Source organism: Carica papaya, chromosome 6 (assembly GCF_054855325.1).
Source record: "Carica papaya isolate Zhongbai chromosome 6, ASM5485532v1, whole genome shotgun sequence".
Taxonomy (NCBI): Eukaryota; Viridiplantae; Streptophyta; class Magnoliopsida; order Brassicales; family Caricaceae; genus Carica; species Carica papaya.
In genome coordinates this window covers 1,366,838-1,390,436 of record NC_142314.1, presented here as the reverse complement: position 1 = coordinate 1,390,436, position 23,599 = coordinate 1,366,838, and the positions used below count along the sequence as shown (strand labels likewise).

The following is a 23,599-nucleotide window of genomic DNA, read 5'->3' as shown; positions in this document are numbered from 1 at the left end:
ATCCCTGTGGCCATATCAGAGCAAAACAAATGGTGGATGAGCCGAAAATTAGGAGTAAAGCCCGGCAGCTCCGCCACGAGCAAAATCCGCAACCTTCTCTAATGAGCCCTTTTTCATTTTTTATTTCGTGCAATTTTTTCATTGTTGTATTCACCGTTTTATTTTTTACAGGTTAATCGAAAAAAATTCCAACCGAAAGGGTGAGCCGGTAGAGCCAACGCACTCGAAAAACCCCACCGCAAGTAGATTTCTGTTTTTTTATTTTTTCGACCAAGTGAAGCCCTCTAATGTATTTTTTCGCTGGGAGATGTATAAAGGCGGCCGAAACTGGTCAAAACCAGTCGAAAACGACCAGGCCCATGCAAACCACCATCGCAGGTGGTGGTGCTGTCACCGGAGCACGGCGACACTGCCGTGCTGGACCCCCAAAATTGGTCAGAAAGGATTTTTAACACCGATTTTGGGTTTTTGAGGTATTTTTAGGTACGTGAAGTGTGTTTTAATCTCTGCAAAAAAATTAAAGAAACCTAGAGAATGCTAGTAGATATAGTGGAAAGTTCGGTATTTTGGACACCGATTCGGGTAAGGATCCCTCACTTTTCTTACTGTTACGGTAAACTGAGGCTTAATAATTAATAATTTATGTATTTTTATGAAAAATTAGAGAATTTTAAAAATAATTACAGGTCACTAGTGGAGCCGGAACCGGTTAGTTTACAGTCGTTTCGATTTCATATTATTCTATGCGTAACTCAATTGATGATTTTTAGGGTCTTTTTGGTTATTTTTTTATTTGTTTCCCTTTTATTGCGTGTCGGTATTCTGGTCATTGATTATTTGGCTGTGTTAAACTATATTGTTATTTAAGTTAACGATGAGTATAAAATGAGATATGGTTATTGAATGGTTGATTGTTATACTAATAAAAATTTGTATAAGAAAAACTTACTAGGTACCCGAAAAAGGGTGAACGAGTCCGATACATAGAAAACTTTACCGTGAGTGTTACCTCAGTCGAACGAGGTTGGGAAGTCCCTTACCAGAAAAGTTTGGGAGATATAGTTCACCTCATACCAGACGGGGTATCGAGGGATGATATTTTTAGCGCTCATATTGGACGGGGTATGGGGACAACCCGGTTCACCCTCATACCAGACGGGGTTTCGAAGGATGGTATTTTTTGTGATCATACTAGACGGGGTATAGGGACGGTCAGATAATTGACAAGTTTAATTAGATATTCGGTTCACGAGTAAGAGGACATCCCTATGAACGTCTACGGGTACTGGTAAGGGAGTAAAGATGTAAAATGATTGTTTCTTATTATCTTCTATGTGATAAATAACAGTGCATGAATATGAGTTTTCGTAAGTTATTGTTGGAAAAAATTTGTTACATAAATATAAAATAAATATATTTCTTTATAGTAAATGAATTTACATTAAATTAAGGGCTCCATTAGTTATTTTTTTTTATTTCTACCAATTTTCAATTTTTCGTAGATGTGATTAGTGTGATATTCTTACTGGGCTAGTATAACTCACTCATTCATTAATTATTTCAGATCAAGAGGACCAAGATCCAATTCTCAATCAATAAGGAATTTTTGAATAGTTCGCCATCCGAACTCTCTTCAAAAGCTAGTGAAGGTCATCATAGGATTGCTTAGTTATTTATCTTTCATTTATTTTTTTTATTTTCATTTGTTCTTTTAGAATGAATATTTTCATAGCTCTATTGAGTATTATAAAGTATTGTGTAAAGAATGTAAACTCTAACTCTATTATTTCGCTTCCACATTTATTTATGACTTTATTTCCTATCTAAGTTCTGGGTCGTTACAAATAGGGTGAGGAATCCTTACTTGGATTAGTGTTTTGATGCGCTGTGCTACCCACTACACCTCTTGTTAGGTTCCAGGTTGCCTGAATTTTTCCTGCAGAAATTCAAATACTCATCACGTAAACAAAATACCCCAAAAACCTAAAATTGGTGTTGAAAACCCTTTCTGACAAATTTTAGGGTTTCGGCGGCGGCTCTATTACCCACGGAGGCAGTTCATCTTAGCCTGACCAGTTTTAACTAATTTTACACGTATCCCTACGAAAAAATATGTTAGACTGTCTTGATTGGCCAGAAAATAAAAAACAAAATCGAACTTATCTTTTTTGGCGATTAACGGTGGTTCTAGTGCGACATCGAGTAGAAAAAATTAAATCCCCAGTTCATTGGACCGTTTGAATTTTTGGACAGGATTGGTACGTTCGCCTACGGCGACGTTTCGCCTTGGTCTGGCCAATTTTGGTCAATTTTACACGTATCTCTATGGAAAAATATGTTAAGGGGTCTCGATCGGCCAGAAAATAAAAAATAAAATCGAACCTACCAGTGGGGGGGTCTCCGAGTGCAGTGGCTCTGTCAATTCTCCTTCACGGTTGGAGTTTCTTCTTCTACTGACCTATACAAAAAGGGATGGTGAACAAAGTGGTCAAAGAATCGTGTGAAATGGAAAACAAAAAAAAGGTCATTGGAAGGGTTTAGGGTTTTAGCGTCGGTAGCTCCATCGGGCTTTGCCTACAGTTTTTGGCTCACCCGTCATCTCTTTTGCTCTGATATGGCCACAGGGAGGCTTGGAATTGAATTCCGAGTGGGGAAAGGAAAATTTTATCTTTTTTGGCAATTGGTGATGGCTTCGGTGCGGCAGCAAGTAAAGAAAATTAAATTTGCAGTTCATTAGACTGTTTAAAATTTTAGACAGGATTGTTACATCCGCCTACGGACTAGCACTACCTTCAGAGCTATCTAGAGTCCATAATGTGTTTTATGTGTCTATCCTACGCAAGTACAACCCGGACTCCTCGCATATCTTGTCTCACGAGTCCTTTCATTCTGGGAGAATCCATCCTATAAGGAGGTACTGGTAGGCATTGTAGACCGAAAGAGTAAAGTACTTCGCAACATAGAAATTCTCTTCGTCAAGGTCCTATGGTAGAATCACACACAGAAAGAGGCCACACGGGAGGTAGAATCGAATTTCAGAGCCCAGTACCCCCAACTGTTTGACTAAGTGAGATGGTAACAAATTTGAGAGACCAAATCTTTTCTTAAAGGAAGAGAGTTGTAATAATCGAACCCAAAATGTGGTCTAGTATAAATTTTCTTATTTATAAAATATATATAAATAATTAAAAATATTATTTTAATTTTTTTTATTTAAATTATTGAGAAAAATAAATTAGGGACAAAATTAAAAATAATTCTGGGAAAAAAGGGTTAAATTGTGAATATATTTTTTTAAAAAAATTCAAAAATAAGGGGCAAAATCGTAAAAATGGGAAGTTTTACCATATATGACGGCCCAGTCAGTAGCCACGGCAAACCAGAGTACTCTGCGTGGCAAAACACACTGACATCAGCTTCACGCAGGCAATCTGTGTACCAGGATGATCTGATGGTCCCAATCACGTCCCACACACATGGACGGCTCATATGCATTTCCTCTTTAGATGCGATCGAACGAATGAGATCAATTTCAATGAACGACCTAGATTCACCCACGCAATCAGCCTAAACAGACAACAATCGAACGGCTCTCCTCGCTCTATGTCGACGTGGACGGATAATCCAAATTGACGCGGGATGGGTATTTAAACATCGCGTCTCAGGAAATCCTAACCCTAATAGCACCTGCCCTCGGCGAAGAAGAATAACCAGCTACTTGAGAATGAGACCGACCCCCGACCGCCGCCGTACCGGAGCCACCACCAACAGCCAAAAAAGATAAAATTTTCTTTTTCTTGCTCGACATTCGATTTTGAGTCTCTCTATGGCCATATCGAAGCAAAAGAGACAGTGAATGAGCCAAAAACTGCAGGCAAAGTCCGACAGAGCTGCCACGGCCAAAACTCTAAAACCACTTCAATGAGCCTCTTCCCGTTTTTCGTTTCACACAGTTTTTTGACCATTGTGTTCACCGTTCTTTTCTGTGCAAGTTAGACGAAGATAAAAATCCAGTCGCGAAGAAGAACTGACGGAGCTACCGCACCTAGAGACCCCCCACCGGTAGATTCAGTTTTTCTTAATTTTCTGGCTAACCGATGCTCTCTAACGTATTTTTTCGCATGGATACGTGTAAAACTGGCCAAAATTGACCAGACCGAGGTGAACCGCTGCTGTGGACGGCAAAGTCAGCGTCGGAACCCTAAAATTGATTAAAAAAGGATTTCAACACTAATTTTGAGTTTTTTTTTCATATTTTTAGGTACGTAACGAGTATTTTGATTTTTACATAAAAAATTCAGGAAACTCAAGACCCATTAGGAGGCGTAATAGATAGTATGACATTTTAAAACACCGATCCGGATAAGGATCTCTCACCCTATTCTTGTTATGGTAAATTGAGGATTAATAATCGATAATTGTGTATTTTGTAAAAAATTAGAAAAATCTTTAAAATAATTACATGTCACTAGTGGAGTTATAACTGGTTAGTTCACATTTGTCCTGATTCCCTGTTTATTGTCCTGTACTGCCTAAACTGTTTACTATTATATTGTGCATATTTAAATTGATATTTTTATGGTCTTCTCGATTATCTTGTTTATTCAGTTCTTCCTGCATCATTTATTTAGTTATCTGATTACTTGTTTATTCACGTCCCACAGCCACGGTACCACCAGGCACCGCCACAGCACATTCCAGTACCCCCACCACATCAGCAAGTGCCACCACAGGGCCCCCCAGTTCACCCTCAGCCGGCCCTAGTCCCTCTACCCCGGGATCCCGCTCCTTCCTTGATCGACCCCGATTTCATAGAGAGGTACAGAAGATTGAACCCTTCTACTTTTGCAGGGGAATCCTCTTTTGAAGAGGCCCAATACTGGCTGACAGAGACTGAGAGAGCTTTCGAGACCTTGGGAGTAGTTCCTGAGCAGAGGGCTGCCATTGCCTCCTACATGCTGGTAGGGGAAGCAGTACGCTGGTGTGAGCTCAAGCGGACCACCTTGCCTACACCAGCTACTTGGGAGCAGTTTTTAGCTGCCTTCCACGCGGAGTATCTCCCTAAACACATCCAACACCTGAAGGAAATGGAGTTTACTCAATTGGTCCAGGGAAACATGACAGTGTCGGAGTATGCCCGTAAGTTCCTAGAAGTGGGCCGATATGCCCCGGAGACATTGATGGATGAGGGCCGAAAGGCCAGGAAATTCCGGTGGGGTCTCCGCCCGGAGATCAGACAGCACTTACTGGTAATGGAGCTCGAGACATATTCAGCAGTCCTAGCAAAGGCGCAGATCATAGAAAGGAGCTTCGACACCCACCCTCAGCTAGCGGGGAGTTCCCGACCCTCAGCCCCGCTCCGCAGGCCAGCACCTACCGCGCCTGTCCAACTCAGTAAGAGGCCCAGACCCGCCATCCAGGCCCCTCCTCAGGCTACGGGGGCAGCACGTGGAAAGATTTGCCAGCACTGCGGCAGGGATCACGGGGACCGACCATGCTACCGCCTCAGCAACACCTGTCGCATATGCGGCAGTGCCCAGCACTACGCAAGGGAATGCCCGAGGAACCATAATCAAAGAAGGCCTCCAATCCAGGGCAGAGTTTACAACCTTACCCAGAAGGATGCCGACGCAGACCCGGACATGGTATATGGTATGTAACTATATCTGGCCACATTGCTCATGTTTTGTTTGACACTGGTACATCACATTCTTTTGTTTTACATGTTCTTGCTTCCAAAATTTGTGTATTACCTGATAGACTTGATTCATTGTTGCTTGTATCTACCGCTGGGGGGGAAACATTGCTAGGAGAGGTTATCTACAGGGCATGTGCCGTGGAGATAGCAGATAAGAAACTGAGGGTAGACCTGATAGGGTTAGACACGGGGGATTTTGATGTAATCCTAGGAATGGATTGGCTAGCGGCGTATCACGCCACCATAGACTGCTTTAACAAAAAAGTTGTATTTAATCCTCCCAACGAGGAGCCATTTACAAGTTAATAAAATCATTCAGTACTGATTTTTCCTGATGGCAAGTTTTCTTAATTCCCAGTGCCTTAATCTTATATTTTCTCTAACTAGATAAGCCCAAGAAAAAAGTTTGTATCCAAGAGATTCCAGTAGTCTGAGACTTTCCAGACGTATTTCCGGATGAACTGCCCGGTCTACCAGTGGACAGAGAGGTCGAGTTCACCATAGACTTACAGCCAGGTACCCAGCCCATCTCGGTTGCTCCTTACCGAATGAGCCGCATTGAGATGGAAGAACTAAGAAAACAGATCACTGAGTTACAAGACAGTGGTTTCATTAGACACAGCGTTTCCCCTTTGGGTGCCGGAGTTACTTTTGCAAGGAAGGGAGATGGAACGTTGAGACTGTGCATTGATTACAGAGGGATAAACAATGTAACAATTAAGAACAAATATCCTCTTCCCCGGATTGATGATATTTTCGATCAGTTGCAGGGTGCACAGTTCTTTTCTAAAATAGATCTACGATCAGGTTACCATCAGGTAAAGATCAGAATAGAAGACATCCCCAAGACGGCATTCCGAACCAGGTACGGACACTATGAGTTCCTAATCATATCGTTTGGGCTAACCAACGCCCCAGCCATCTTTATGGATCTAATGAACAGGATCTTCAGAGAGTTCTTGGATCAATTTGTCATCGTGTTCATCGATGATATCTTAGTCTACTCAAAAAGTAGAGAAAAACATGCTCATCATCTTGCCCAAGTCCTACAGGTCCTCAAGGAAAAGAAGTTGTATGCAAAGTTGAGCAAGTGTGGATTCTGGCTTGAGCAAACCGCCTTCTTGGGACATGTTATATCGAAGGAAGGGGTATCAGTGAACCCCGAAAAGGTTGAAGCGGTACTTGGTTGGGAAAAGCTGACAACAGTTAAGGAAATTCGCAGCTTTCTGGGGATGGCAGGTTATTACCGCCGGTTCGTCGAAGGGTTCTCTAGCCTAGCAGCTCCTCTAACCCAACTCACAAAGAAGAATGCAAAGTTTGAATGAAATGAGGACTGCGAAAGGAGTTTTTCAGAATTGAAGAAGCGACTGACTACTGCACCTGTGCTTGCTCTACCGAGTGGATCAGGAGGGTATATAGTTTATAGTGATGCCTCCTATCTGGGCCTGGGTTGTGTCCTGATGCAGCATGGAAAGGTTATAGCATATGGGTCCAGACAGCTAAAGAATCATGAGAAGAACTATCCTACCCATGACTTGGAGCTTGCCGCAATCATACACGCCTTGAAAACCTGGCACCATTATTTGTATGGAGAGACCTTTCAAATCTATACCGATCATAAGAGTTTGAAGCACATCTTCACTCAAAAGGATCTCAACATGCGTCAGAGAAGGTGGATGGAACTCCTCAAGGACTATGATTGTGATATCTTATACCATCTAGGTAAGGGCAACGTGGTAGCCGATGCCCTCAGCAGAAAAAGTGCAGGCACCCTAGCCCATTTGATGGTTTCAGAATGCAGGTCAATTGGGGCCACGCAACAGGTTCGACTGCGGGATCTGAAAAGGGTCACATGTTTGGGCCACCTAGCAGTCCAACCCGAGTTAATCGAAAGAATAAAGGAAGCCCAGTCAGTCGACCCCGCCCTAGTAACCCGCAAGACGGATGCAGAACAGGGAGTGAGTTCAGAATTCCAGATCTCTGCCGACGGATTGATTCGTTTCAAGGACAGAGTGTGTGTCCCAGACGACAGTGAGTTAAAAAGAGACATCATGACGGAGTCCCATAGTTCAAAGTTTGTCATGCATCCAGGAAGTACCAAAATGTACCAAACTATGCGACCTCGGTTCTGATGGAATGGGATGAAGAGAGATATAGCTGACTTTGTATCTAAGTGTTTTGTATGTCAGCAGGTCAAAGCAGAACATCAACGCCCAGGTGGGTTACTTCAGCCTTTACCGATTTCAGAGTGGAAGTGGGAACATATCACCATGGACTTCGTATCGGGACTACCCAAGGCACGATCAGGACATGATGCTATATGGGTAATTGTTGACCGACTCACTAACTCTTCCCACTTCCTGGCCATCAGAATGACTGATTTTTTCGACAAGTTGGCAAGAATGTATATCCGGAAGATAGTCAGATTCATGGAGTCCTAGTGATAGTGGTATCCGACAGGGACCCCAGATTCACTTCTCGGTTTTGGAATAGCTTCCAGCAAGCCATGGGAATAAAGCTGTCACTCAGCACTGCTTTCCATCCTCAGACCGATGGACAATCAGAAAGAACAATTCGTACACTAGAAGATATGCTCCGAGCTTATGCCCTTGACTCTAGGGGCCATTGGGACGACCATTTACCCCTGATAGAGCTTGCCTATAACAACAGCTATCAAGCGAGCATTGGCATGGCTCCGTATGAGGCGTTATATGGATGCCCATGCAGATCACCGATTTGTTGGGAGGAAGTGGGTGACAGAAGATTGTTCGGTCCGGAGTTGGTAGAGGAGGCCACTTCAAAGATAGCCAAAATCAGAAAGAACATTCAGACAGCCCAGAGTAGACAGAAGAGTTATGCAGACACCCGGAGGAGGGATCTAGCGTTTGAAAAAGGCGACCGAGTGTTTCTTAAGGTCACTCCTTTTAAGGGGATCAGTAGGTTCGGCAGGAGGAGGAAACTGAACCCCTGATTTATTGGGCTGTTCGAAATCTTAGACAGGGTTGGTACTATTGCCTACAGACTAGCACTGCCTCCAGAGCTCTCCAGAGTCCACAACGTGTTCCACGTATCCATGCTACGTAAGTACAACCCGGACCCTTCTCATGTCTTGGCTCATGAACCGCTTCCACTCCAAGAGGACTTGTCTTATGAAGAAGTACCGGTCGGTATCACGGACCGAAAGAGCAGAATACTCCGCAATCGGGAAATATCATTTGTAAAGGTCGTGTGGCAGAACCACACGCCCAGGGAGGCTACTTGGGAACTGGAATCAGAATTTAGAGTCCAGTATCCCCATTTGTTCGACCAAGAGTAAGAGACAAATTTGGGGGACCAAATTTCTTTAAGGGGGGGAGAGTTGTAACACCCATTAATTTTTTTTTTATTTATTATTATTATTATTAATTTTCAATTTATTTTATTTAGTTTATTTTGTAATTATTGAAATTTTAATTGATTTATTTAATTTAATTTAATAAAAATAAAAATAATAATAATGATAAAATTGGGTAAAAATATTATTTGGATTTAATTGAAATTGATTTTGGAAAAAATGGGTGAAATTTTGGATTCTGGGGGTATTTTTGAAAAGAAAATCGGAAACCAGGGGTCAAAACGCAATTTAAAAAAATTGCACCTCGTCAGCGCCACGTCAGCGGCCACGTCAGTGGCCCAGTCAGCAGCCCTGGCCAACCAGGACCTGCCGCGTGGCAAGGCCACGTCGACCCGGGAACGGGCCACGTGGGCGATCCGCATGCGCGCGATCGGACGGCCCAGATGCGTCCCCGCGCGCACGGACGGCCCATATCAAGCGTGCATACGGACGACCCAGATGCACGCGCACGGACGGCCCAGATTCAATCAAGTATGGACGGCCTAGATTTAATCCAAATTAAATCGCAATCGAACGGTCCAGATTAAATCAAGATGGACGGTTGTGATTAAAAGGCAAAGGGTATAAATAAAACCCCCACACCTGACCACAAAAATCCTAGCCGCCAGCCCTCGCCGAAGAAGACGAACCAGACGCCGGAGGAGCCGGCCGCCGCCACCCGCCGCCGCACCGGGGAGTTTTTTGACGGCCGATCGAGGTAAATTTCATACCCCCGGCTCGTTTTTCAATGTTGAGTTCCCCTGTGGCCAAATCGGAGCCAAACTCCCAGCCAAACGGCCGAAACCCAACGGCGCCGCCGCGCCCCTCCTCGGTTTTTGCCTCCGATGAGGCCCTTCCCGGCCTCCGTTTGATACAATTTTTATATCACCGTGATCACTATTTTTTTCTCTACAGGTTGATCGGAGCCAAATCACCAAAACATGAACCACACCGGAGAACCGCCGCACCCGAGAGCACCGCCACCAGTAAGCTTCGGTTTTTTGTAATTTTTTGGGCCCCCCGAGGGCCCTAGGGTTGTTTTATCGCAGGGACTGATGCAAGTGTGGCCGAATTCGGCCGAAAACGGCCAACCCGAGGCGAATTGCTTTCGCCAGAGCACGGCGGAGCCGCCGTGCTGGAATTGCGATATTGGCCGAAAGGGGCCCTGGGTCTAATTTGGGATTTTTTTGGGACACGTGCAGGTACCAGTAGTGCATTTCAGTTCCCTGGAAAAAAAAATCAGAAAAAATTAGGGACAGCCTGTAGGCGCACTGTAAAGCCGTATTCAGACCCCGAAACAAGTAAGGAATCCTCATCCTATTTCCTATCACGGTATTAAAGTTCAATAAAAGAATAAAACGGTATTTCATGAATCAATAGATGTGTGAAATTGTTTAAGGTTGCTAATGGAGCCCGAGTCTGGTGTATTTGTCGGTCAATTGTTGTTTGTTCTATTTTACAGTTTTAAATGCAGTATGATGTCTGATGTTTTCATTTCATAGTTTCGTGTGCGAATATCACTGTTTTATTGATTATGGGTTGAATAACTGAGAACCCGATGTTGTGTGTTGTCTTGTTTGGCATAAATTACTGGTTTGCTAGTTTGTGTGTGATTTGATGATGCTGACTAAGGAAAAAGGGAATAAAAGGTAATGTAAATTGATAATTGTATAATGTGGTCAGCCTGACTAGATATCCTGGGAAATGGTGGACGGACCGGGTCCGTAGGAAACCCTACCGGGATTGTGGTCTCTCATACCGGACGGGGTATGGAGACCTTATGTGTTTTGGCGCCCATACCGGACGGGGTATGGGGACAGCCCGTTTCACCCTCATACCGGACAGGGTATAGGGACGGCCCTAGAATCAGGTTATAAATGTTAAGGGTTCACGGGTAGCGGGACCCCTATGGATCCCCATGGATACTAGTAGGCTGGTAAAGGAGGAAAATGTATTGTTTAATGATTGAGATGCAAAGGCGTGGTAAGTATTCTGTTATACAGTTCATATGATTTCATGATGATGATAATGTTATTGTTTTCGTATGTTGTTTTATGAACTTCACTGAGATAAGTGGACAGTAAAGGATTTTATTATTGATAAAAGAATTTGTTGTAAATTATGCTCCATTGGTCTTTTTGTATTTTCTACCCACCTTTACCTCCGTGGCGGTGCGATAGTGTGATGTCTTTACTGGGCTGGTGTAGCTCATTCCTTATTTAACCATTTCAGATCAGGAAGACATTGTTCCCGAGCCCGTTCCACAGGAAGACGGCGAAGGGGACGCCTAAAGACTCCGTAGTGATATTTACAGTTTTTATTTTCAAGTTTCTCTTTTAGTTAGTTCGTTCTTTTATACTTTGAGCACATTTTGGGTTTTAGTGTAAGGGATATTAATCAAAATTTTATTTCGCTTCCGCATTTGACATTTTTAATACACATATTTCATTTTAAAATTCCGGGGCCGTTACATTCGTCACCAACATCGACGACCATCGTCCACCTACCGACCCCTATCGGGCCACACACACACACTCTGATCATTCTACCTCGTCACCAACATCGGCTTTCGCTCACTTCATCTCCCTATCTCTCTCTCAGACTTCATCCTCACCGCCACTACCTCTTTCTCTCTCCTCCCCCGCGTGGCTCACACAATCCAGTTCCCTCTCACAGAACTCCCTACATCACAAATCTTGCTCTCTCCCGGCCTCCACTCACTCCACACCTCTACTTCTCCCTCGGCCTCCACTCACTCCACACCTCTACTTCTCGCTCGGCCTCCACTCACTCCACACCTCTACTTCTCTCTCGGCCTCCACTCACTCCACCAACTCCTCTCTCACTCCTGGCCCCTACTCACCCCCACCCTTACCTCACTATCGGACACCACACACCCCGCCAACCTGTTTCTCTCTCTCGGCACTCTCGGACTCCACACACACCGCCAACCTCCTTCTCTCTCCCGGCACTCTCGGACTCCACACACACCGCCAACCTCCTTCTCTCTCCCGGCACTCTCGGACTCCACACACACCGCCAACCTCCTTCTCTCTCCTGGCACTCTCGGACTCCACGCACCGCCAATGTCTTTCTCTCTCTCGGCACTCTCGGACTCCACACACCGACAACCTCTTTCTCTCTCTCCCCTCGCGGTTCTCACACGGCCAACTTCCTTCCACACACCTTATCACACACACTCACCCTACACGGCCTCCTCCGTACACTGCCACCTTCGTAAACACTCACAAACACACACCACAGCTCCAGATTACGCATCCACATTTTCAATCTCAAATCAACACACGTATTTGAAATATGTCACCGTACCTCCCATTTCCATCTTCCTTCTGCCTGTCGATCACGCTATCACCGTCTGCGGCCTCCTCTTCCCTTCGCTCCGCTTCCCTTCTTTCTCCTTCTGGAACCTTCATTCTTCTCCTCTTTCTCTTTCCCGCTCCCTTCTTCCTCTGTTCTTTCTCCCTTTTTTTTTCTTTTTCTTTCCTTCCTTCCCCGCCTCCTATTTATATCCCACCAGTCTCCTCAAAACAGCGTCGTTTTCCCCCTTGCATAACGACATCGTTTTTTTTTTTCTTTTCAAAACAACATCGTTTTCTCTCATCTGCAAAACGACGTCGTTTTTCCTTTTTAAAACGGCGCCGTTTTCCTATCCTTTTTTTCAGTTATTACAATATATGTGTATGTATATATATATTTATTATATTTATAAGATAAATAAATATTTTATAATAATTAAATTTTTTTAGTTATAATAATGAGATAAAATTTTGATATAATTTTTTATTTATAAAAAAAACAAACTATGAATTTAATGTGTGCACACATCTAAATACAGTGCAGACATCAAATTCAGAACTAACTTGCACTCTTAACAGTATAATTTAATTACTTTGTCAGATATTTTTTTTAGCCTGTCAATACACACACACACACACACATTAATACATACATATACATATATATATATATATATATGCACATAATTTTTTGTATGGGTCATGTTTCTGCTTCCTGCTAAGATTTGTCTCCTCACTGTCACATGTAACAAATTAAGTTTGGCCCATTGCTCAATTTTCAGAAAAGCATATGTATATGTATATATATATATTCAAAACTAATATACTATCATAATTATTTCTCAAAAAAAATTACAATCATAACTAGAAACATATATATATACATTTACACACACACACACACTGATGAGCACAGCTAATTAAGCTAATATATTCATATATATATATATATGGTAATAAGCCATGATTTATATGTCAATAAATTGGGGTTAATTAAAAAGAGAAGCTGACTAAATTAATTATAAGATTAGAATAAAGCTCGAAGAGGATGCCTTTGTCTATAAGGAACATCAATTTTGTCTGCTACAATTGGCTTTTTTTCTTTTTTAATATAATTAATATTGAACGTGCCCCGCTATGATTAAACCAAGTTGTAAATCTCATCGCTCACTTTCATTTTTAAATAATAAAAATAAAATTATACATACTTCGTTAATTACAGAATAATTTTATAATTAATAATAAAAAAATAAATATTTTTTCATCACAACATCAACCATCGTATCAATTTATAAAAATATTAAATTAAGATTCTGATTTTGATTTTCTTATTATTTTAGTCATATACATTTGTATTATGATCCGTATGTAATTTTATATTCAATTACAAAAAAAAAGTTAATAATTTATTCTAAATAAATTAAATTTACTTATTATTTCAATAATTAATAATCTTTTATCATAAAAATAATAATTAATATTTTAAAAAAATAAAATAAAATTTGTTGGGTTGTGATAATTGATATAAGAATGTTGGTTAAGATATTCGCCTCATGGATGATTGGAGTCACATATCATAGAGACAACAATTCCAAATTAATCAGAAAATAAATGATTATATACATATATATATATATATACACACACACATATATATATAAACCAATGGGAAAATCAATTGGAATCCAATATAGAATCTTAGTTTTATTAATCACATGAATGATGCTAACACATACAAAACACAATCCCACCTTTGCCAGATTTGGTTGATGTGAGTTGCACATCACTATATATATACACACACACATATATATATACATATATATTATTTGCTGACTATATAAAAATAAATATCAACTTCCTACTATTACATATTTGTAATATATAAAAAGTTTATTTTATAAATTAAAATACTAAATTAAATTTTAATTTATTGTAACTATTTTAATTAAAAAAATTTAATGGCATTTAAATGTTTATTTCGCTCGTAAACATAAAAAATTTATTAAAATAAATTTCAACTTATTTACGCAGTTTTATTGACTCATAAGTAAATTAATTTTTTTATTTTTATAAATATAATAAATTTGTTAAGACTAATTTTAATTCGGTCATACAGTTCCACTAAGGCACTAGTTAATTAACTTTTTATTCTCGTTAAATTAAGTATTATATGTCGACTATAATCAACTCATTGTACACGTATAAAATAATGCAATATGCATATTTGTATATTTGAATGAGGGTTAACTAATTGGAATTATAATATTATTTTTACTCGTATTTTTTTTATATTTATATTATATATCTTCATTTATATTTAATAAATTTGGAATTCAAACAAAATTGAATATTAATAAATAATATAACTTGAATTCGAATGGAAATTCGTATGAAATTATCCAAATTCCACCAAAAATTATGAAATTTGGAATACATTATTCTAATTTACATTAGATTTTTTAAAAAAATCTTAATTTTAATAATTTTTTTAAAAAATTATTATTTATTTAAATAATTAAATGAATTTTTAAATAAAATTTACATAAAGTTTAAATATATTTCAACCATATCATTAATGAATTCAAAAAAAATTATTTGTACAAGTTGATTAATTAAAGAATATTAATTAATTAATTAATTAATAATTAATTATGTTCTTGGGGATTTTCTTCTTCTGGTATTACTAGTAGTATTAAGAAAGGTAAAAGAGAGATGAGCTTAGCTGTATAACATAAAATAGAAAAGGTTAAAAACGCGTCCGTTTTGGAGTCCAAAACGCGGCAACTTTTATCGTTTCACGTGCTTAATTGTCTTGTTCTACAACTGGAAAAAGTATAACCCCTTCGACTTCATCTTTTTAATATTGCACCAATCAATTTAATTTTCAATAAATATATACGTCTATATACACACACACACACACACCCACATGTGTGTATATATATATATACATACATATATTGAGTGGTCAATTTATATATCTTTAAGTCTTTGTACAATCATAGAAATTTTCTTTTTTAAAAAGGAATTTATACGAGCTCATGAATTTCACATTTTCAATTTCGTAACACCGTGATGGTATAAATTTAATGTTACATAATTACGTACATTCACATGATTCATATACATGTGAATTAAAGGTTATACGACTTTTAAAAAATAAACAATATAAATATTTACAGTTCCAAAATTGTATCATAATAATATATTTTTATTTTATTTTAATCGAGACACGTACAAAATTATAAATTGCTTTAAATTATATATAAAAAGCTATAAATAATAATTAAATTGTTACTTATTAGATATGTCTACCTTATGTACTAATATATATATATATATATATATACGGATGGATACGTGTATATAAAATATTTTTGAGCCGTCTTAATCTTAATTTTAACGAAGATCAATTATATATAAATTAATTAAAATATAGAAATGGATTAGTTTCGTGACCGATTGATATTTTTTCCCTTTCGGTGAAAAGACATTACTCCAAATAAATGGGAATCTGGTTAAGCTTAATAAATAATTAATATGTACTTAAAAAAAATTAATTATTATATATATTTTTTGGATCTAAAAAGTCTATTTAAAATTATTATTTTACTTGTGATTTTTTTTTTATAACGTGTTTTTCCTTTTTCTTTTCCAATAGAGACATAATTTATGTCAATTAATTTAAATTAATAATATATATATATCTGAAGAAATTGTAATTATAATTTTAATATGAATAGTTTAAATTGTTATGACATGTTTGGGTATTTTAAATATAGTTTAAAATTCGTTTAGTAATTAATTAAGTTAATAAATTAATAACAATGATGAACATGTTTATTATTTTTATTAATTTGGTTAATTGCTTAATATTATTTTTTATTTATTTTTAAAAATTTGTGTTATAACTTGAGTTAAATTTTTCGCAAGACATCTACTATAATCTGTCATTGTAGTAGAATTTAACCACCAAATTTAGGATGGATTAATGTTGTTCCGTTATACTTATGACACCGTAATATCAAACCACGAATGAATAAAGACACGTAATGTAACACCCCGTTTTTTTTTTCCTTCTAATAGTATAAGATAAAGCACTCGTACGACTCAACACACAAATCCCATATCATTCCAACCATGCATAAGAGAAACTTGTCCACATTCATTGCTCCAAATCAACTGTACATACATCTCCACCTCTACAACACATAGTAACACATTATCAAACATTTCTAGAAGTTCAATACTCAAACTAAGACACCTTTTCAAAACTACTTTAAATCACAAACAAAACTTATGCCCTATGGCACTACCGACGGGGCTCCGTTACCAGCCGCTCGGATCCCGACTCCGTTCTTATTCCACCTGTGAATGATGAGAAGTGAGTTTACATAACTCAATACGATAAAAATCAAGTTGTAGGTGCAGTATACAGTGACATGAATTTTCATAAATGTCTATATGCATTTATTTTACCCAACCCAAAACAACTCATAACCCCCCTCCCTACACTAATCATCAAGGTCCTACCCCAAGGAAACAGTACAGTCAAGCAACCACACCCACACAACAACCACCCATTAACTCACGTCACCAACATCGGCGACTCATACTCTTTCCCCCATCGCCCGACCTCATGAGGCCACACACACACACAAACACCTTCATTCCACGTCACCAATATCGGCGACTCATATCCACTCCTCCACCTCTCGACCTAAATAGGCCACGCACACACACAAGTACCATCATCTCGCGTCACCAACATCGGCGACTCATACTCACTCTTCCACCTCTCGACCTAAAGAGGCCACACACACACACAAGTACCATCATCTCGCGTCACCAACATCGGCGACTCATACTCACTCCTCCAACTCTTGACCTCGTTGGGCCACGCACACACACAAGCATTTCCACCTCCCGTCACCAACACCGGTGACTCATACGCTCTCCTACACCTCTCGACCTTGTTAGGCCACACACACACACATATCATCTCCTCACGCCACCAACATCGGCGGCTCACACCACCCCCACCAACGTGCTCCAAATCTCCCATCCTAAACCGCACGCTCCCATCTACCCTTACACCATGCTAATCCCAAGTGCTCTACACTATTCCCCCCCCCCCCCCCCCTTTTCTAACTTACTAACCCCTACTGTTCATATTACCCCTCTTCTCTCATTCGAACCCCCTCAAATCCTGATTCCTAGTCCCCTCTACCGTACCTTCCAGCCCCCTTCGCTCTCCTACCGCCCCCTACGTACCACTTCCCCTATCCTTCTGCCTCCTCCCGTTTCCTCTACACTTTTGCCTACCTAGGGCGGTTAACCTCTCGGCTTGCACCGTCTCACTCCATACACACGCCCTTACCACCGTGCACTTCGGGAAAATACATCGCCTCCTATTAGCGACTCCCTCCACTCCTCCACCCACGCACACACCTCTTTCTGTCATCTCGGGTTTTTCTCCAACCCGCGCTCCCTAGATTGTCCTCTCACATCTTCCTCACTCTGTTCTACCCGCACCACCCCCATTTTTCCCCCACGGCTCCCCGTACGCCTCCAACACCGCCATACTTTCATTTCTTCCCCCGGTCTCCTCCGCGAACGTGCGGAATAACCCCACGCTTTACTGCCTACCTTCACCACTCAACTTCGTCGTGCCATTACCGACTCCGCAACCTGCAACAAAAACTCACCACACACACACCACACCAAACAACTCAAATTTTCACCGTACCTCCCGTTTCCATCTTCCTTCTTTCTGTCGGTCGTGTCGTCCGTCCACGGCCTCCTTCCCTCTCCCTTCTCGCTCCCCTTCGCTCCGACTCTCTCCTCTCTTCTTATGGAACTTTCCTTCCCTTCTTCTTCTCCGCTCACTTCTTTCCCTCATTTTCTCTCTTTTTTTCTTTTTTTTTTATTTCTCTTCTCCCTTTCCCGACCTCCCTTTATACCCTGCTAGCCTACCCAAAACGACGTCGTTTTCCTTCATCCCAAAACGACGTCGTTTTTTTTTTCTTTCAAAACAACGTCGTTTTTCTCCTCTTTAAAACGACGTCGTTTCCTACCTATTAGAAATTTATTTTTTTTTTCTTTTCTTTTTTTGTTTCTAGTCCTTACACGTAATAAAAGCATATTAGCTAGTGATCATGAAAATTTAATTTTGACGGGAGGGGATTCTAAAGGCTTCCGCGCTTCCATCTATTTGACAGATAAAGAGAGAGGACAAGACTTTTTTATAATTTCACGTTGTCAAATAATTTAATAATAAAAATAGACGGTAAATATATGATCGAACCGATTGAGTCGTGTAGGAATAAAGTTCAAGCCCACCGATTTATTATGATACATCATCTGCATACATCACTGCATTTTCACTTAATACTTATCGTAATAATAAATAACTTGTCTCGCAGTAATTTTTTATTGAATTCTTAAAATTTAAGGCACGACATCCACACAAAGATAGAGAATTCGTTGTTATCATAAATATGTCAATACATATGAAAAAAATTATCTTTAAATTCAATTAAAAAGAAATTTAATTTCAACACGCAAAAGTTAATTCAATATGAATTAATTTAAAAAATGTCACTTTGAAATTATTTTAAAAAAATTAATTTCTTAATAAGAAATTAACCAAGAAAATGTTTTTACAATTAAAAAAAAAATATTTATGAACCTATTTTCTAAAAGAAGTATGAAAAAATCGTGTAAAATATTTTACTACACTCAATAAATATTACTTTATTTTAAAATAATTTGAATATTAAATTTTTTTTAAAAAAATGTTAAAAGTATGGAGGTAATGTGGCACACGTGCAATTTCTTTGTTGCAATGGGAGCGAGCATGGTTGAGTCAAACGAGGGCCATGGTCAACAACATCATCCTATTTAATTCTGGACCCACCATCTCTATTATTATTATTATTATTATTAGCCTCACCTTCTAATCATTTTCATTATTTCCTTCTCGAGATGTGAAATTCTTATTATAAAATTTTTTAATGTTAATTTTAATTTAGAATAAAATTAATATGTATTGTATTTAAAAAAAAAAATTAACTAATAAAATTCAATTTATCAATTATCTACCTCTAAAAATTATATATATATTAGTTTTTATTTTTAAAAAATAATTAAATTTCAAATTTTTTCTCACATTAAAATTATTTATTTATATATATTTGTTGCATTTTATTCTTAAACATGTATATGAATTTGTTAATTTTATGCGCTAATTAAAAATTAATTAGTATGAATTTCAAAATCATACTATGAAAATAATTTAAAAGTGTATTCCTAATGCATACTTATCTTAATAATGAAGAAAAATTTACGGGTTAAAAAATATATAATTTAAAAAATTAATATTTTATATTCGTATTTAACTTTAAAAAGGGCATTAATAATTAGTTAGAAAGAATATTAAAAGTTTTGATTATCTTAAAATAAAATATTAAATATTTATTTACGAATTTTTTAATTATAATATAAGTATTATATATTTGGTTAAATTAGATAAAAATATTAAATTGAGAATATTTTTTAATAAATAAATCAAAATTAATTATATAAATTAATGTAAATGAATATTTGTGAAAATATATATGAAATTTGATATATATATATATGTTTATAAACATTTATAATTATGTAAATAAATAAATTTAATGGTAATTTTAATTTTTTTTAATTTAAGTTATATAAAAATATAATTAAAATAAAATTTAAATATTAATAAATTAATTAAAGGATGGCCCGAAATAGTAAAATCACTTGATTAGTTTTCGCCTTTTTTGTTTTCTCTCTCTAAAAAAAGTGTCGTCTTCATTTTCTCAGTGTGTATATATATATACATGTATATATCACCACTTTTTCTCACTCTAAAACCATCAACTAATACAGCCTCCCTTTCTCCCTCTCTTTCTCTCTCCCCAGTCGTAGTCTGCAACTTAGTTTCACACTATTGCTTATTTGCTCTACAGCTTACAGTGAGCTCTATGAAGAGACCGTTACTCGCGTTCTCGTCTCTCTCTTGACTGCAATCTCTAGAAAATCAGAGAGTTTCTCGCTTTCGTATCTGTTTCCGCCATTGCCGTTCAACTCTTTGTTTTTGTTGTGCAGAGAGGAAAATGGAGAAAAAACAGGGTTTCTTCTCTGCTCTCAAGGAAGAAGTAGTGCGTGGGCTTTCTCCGTCGCGTTCTCGGGCCAACAGTCCGGCCCGAACGGCGTCTCCGATGTCGGGACTGCTCCGGAGGAAGAAACATAGCAGCTGCAGCAGCAGCAACAACTATAACTACAACTATTACGTGGCGCAACCGGAGCTATTGATTGCGAGATCCGGGAGTCTGAGGCCGGTAGGGGAAACGTTGGCGCCGTTGATGGAAGGTCCGGATCCGGATGGAGGTGAAATCGGGGATTCGAAACGGAGTGGATCAGGTCTGGGCCAGTGGGTTAAGGGCCAGTTATCGAGGACTCCATCGGTGACCGCCATGGCTTGTAAGAGGTCTGATCTGAGATTGTTGCTTGGTGTCATGGGCGCACCTCTCGCCCCTATTCATGTCAGCAGCACCGACCCTCTGCCTCACCTGAGCATTAAGGACACTCCCATTGTCAGTTCATCTTCTATACCCTTCTCCTTTCTCTGTCGCTCTGTATACTTTCATATACTGTACGTGTGTGCCGGTTCGTTTCTTTTTGTTGTTTTTTTTTTCACTGCAAAGCTTTTTGCCTCTTCCGTTTTCCATTATTCTTGGTGGTATTATCACCAGTTCAGGGTAAAGAAAAAACTAGGTTAACTTAATTTACCACGAAATTCGTGATTCGATTTCTCTGTCTTCTCTTGTTTTTGCCGAGTATTCTTTGAAGCTCTCTGGTTTGATTTATTATTTCTTCTTCTGGTTGATGTTCTTGTCAAGCTGTCGTCATGAGTAAGGAGCTTGTTTGGATTTGATTTACTAAAAAGAATGGCGGTTTAAGTCCTCCTTTTATTTTATTTTCTTTTGATGTGATGGAAAAAAGCTTCTAGCGTGTTTCTTACGGTTTTTGGTAGTTTAGAATTGAATTAATAATTTATGAAATCCTTTTGTGTTCTGCTTAGATTTGGAGAAATCAACAGACACGTTGAATCTTAAATAAATATTGTGTTTCCATGTCTGAATTTGTTTAATATTTTGCTTTACAAGTTTCCTGTACATCAAATGGGTCTGTTCTTTTACCTATTCATTTTTCTTTATTGGGTCAACTGTATATTTGGTTGTTGGGAAAACGATGTATATAACTATTCTCACCTGAAGTACGGTTTTTTCCTTCATCCCAGCTTACTGGATATTATTTTAGATTTACCTTCCCACCCATTATCCCTGTATTTTCTCAGAAACTAACAGGTTCTCTGTGATCTAGAGACAGTAGGAGCCAAAAAAATTGTAGTTTGCATTATAGACTGAAGAAATTAGCTATAGAAAATGTGAGTTCCTTCGGCAAATGCAGACACCAGAGTACAGATGGGATGAAATTTCCATTGATCACTTTATGGGTTTTTCTTTGATTTAAAGTTATAAATGGAGTGGATTTTGGAAAACAGATTGAAGTTGGGTTTCATTTTCCATGGTTGGAATTTTACAGGAAACTTCCTCTGCCCAGTACATATTGCAGCAGTACACAGCTGCTTCCGGTGGCCAGAAACTGCAGAACTCCATTCGAAATGCCTATGCCATGGGTAAGCTGAAAATGGTAGCTTCAGAATTTGAAACTGCCACTAGAACAGTTAAGAATAGGCATTCCTCGAGGACCTCAGAATCAGGTGGGTTTGTTCTCTGGCAAATGAATCCAGACATGTGGTATGTTGAGCTCGCTGTTGGTGGGAGTAAGGTTCACGCTGGCTGCAATGGCAAGCTTGTCTGGAGGCATACACCTTGGCTTGGTGCCCACACAGCGAAAGGGCCTGTTAGACCCTTGCGTCGAGCACTCCAGGTGAAGTTTGCTCTCCAATTGCTGTGCCCTCGTCATTTCACTTGCTCAAATTCTGATAACTCTTTAGTTGTCCTTGCAATTTTTCTAGGGGACTTGAGGTTTGCTTGTTGTTTGATTTCAGGGCCTTGATCCGAGAAATACAGCTAGTATGTTTGCCAATGCGCGCTGTATTGGGGAGAAGAACATTAATGGTGAGGATTGCTTCATTCTGAAACTCTGTGCAGATCCTCAAACACTAAGAGCAAGGAGCGAAGGCCCTGCAGAGATCATAAGGCATGTATTGTTCGGCTACTTCAGCCAGAAGACTGGACTTCTTGTCCACATGGAGGATTCACATCTGACCAGAATCCAATCTAATGGTGGCGATGCAGTTTACTGGGAAACAACAATCAATTCATTCCTTGAAGATTACAGACCTGTCGAAGGGATCATGATAGCACACACAGGACGTTCTGTTGTGACACTTTTCAGATTTGGTGAGGTGGCAATGAGTCATACGAAAACAAAGATGGAAGAAGCCTGGACAATCGAAGAGGTTGCATTTAATATTCCTGGCCTTTCAGTAGACTGTTTTATCCCCCCGGCTGACTTAAGAACAGGATCCATAAGTGAAGCCTGTGAACTCCCTCAAGATGAAAAAGGGAAGAGTGGGATCGCATTGGCTGCACATCGGGCAAAAGTTGCAGCACTGGAGAAAGATCATAGTGCTGGCACTGATAACATGATCTGGAAGACGGAACTCTAACATATGATAGGACCAGACCAGGGCAATTGTCTATATTGATAGTTCATATTACTTGACTAACCCGGTAGAAGTTACAGAGTAGGAGTCAGGCTAAATTTTTTTATTTTGGGGTATGCCTCTGTTAATCTGTAAATACCAGCATAATCATTCACAGGCTCAAACATGGCCGTGGTGAATTTATACTCGTATTGCAGAATCCAGCCGTGGGGTTGGAGCTTGGTATTCCATTTAGGGATTGGAGCAAATGGAGGTTAATTTTTCGTTTACCTTCCATGGTTTTAGGGAGTAGTGAAGTCGTCATACAGTAGAACCATTAACGTTTTATGATTCTACTAATTATCTTTTGCTTCAGTGATCATGGCAACAGCAGTAAAAAATGGTAGCTGCTGTTTGTTAGGGGTGAGATTGACGCTAATGTCTGATTTTGTTACTTTTACTGTTAAACCTTGTGTTATTTTTGCGTGGTTATTTGATTTAAA

At 39.0% G+C, this 23,599-nt stretch overlaps 1 protein-coding gene across 1 annotated transcript; it reads left to right on the top strand.

Moving 5' to 3' along the window:
• The first annotated feature begins 20,396 nt into the window (after positions 1-20,396).
• Positions 20,397-23,300, top strand: LOC110806690 (glutamyl-tRNA (Gln) amidotransferase subunit A (DUF620)). The gene is made up of 3 exons (XM_022031609.2): positions 20,397-21,015; positions 22,028-22,375; positions 22,497-23,300. The coding sequence occupies exons 1-3, from the start codon at positions 20,536-20,538 to the stop codon at positions 23,118-23,120; spliced, it is 1,452 nt and encodes a 483-aa protein (XP_021887301.1). The 5' UTR covers positions 20,397-20,535; the 3' UTR covers positions 23,121-23,300.
• Positions 23,301-23,599: the final 299 nt, after the last annotated feature.

Excerpts from the sequence above, each read along its gene's own strand:
- LOC110806690 (XM_022031609.2), top strand. The coding sequence starts at position 20,536 with ATGGAGAAAAAACAGGGTTTCTTCTCTGCTCTCAAGGAAGAAGTAGTG. Across the intron at positions 21,016-22,027 it reads GCATTAAGGACACTCCCATT|GAAACTTCCTCTGCCCAGTA; the intron begins GTCAGTTCATCT and ends GGAATTTTACAG. Across the intron at positions 22,376-22,496 it reads CCTTGCGTCGAGCACTCCAG|GGCCTTGATCCGAGAAATAC; the intron begins GTGAAGTTTGCT and ends GTTTGATTTCAG.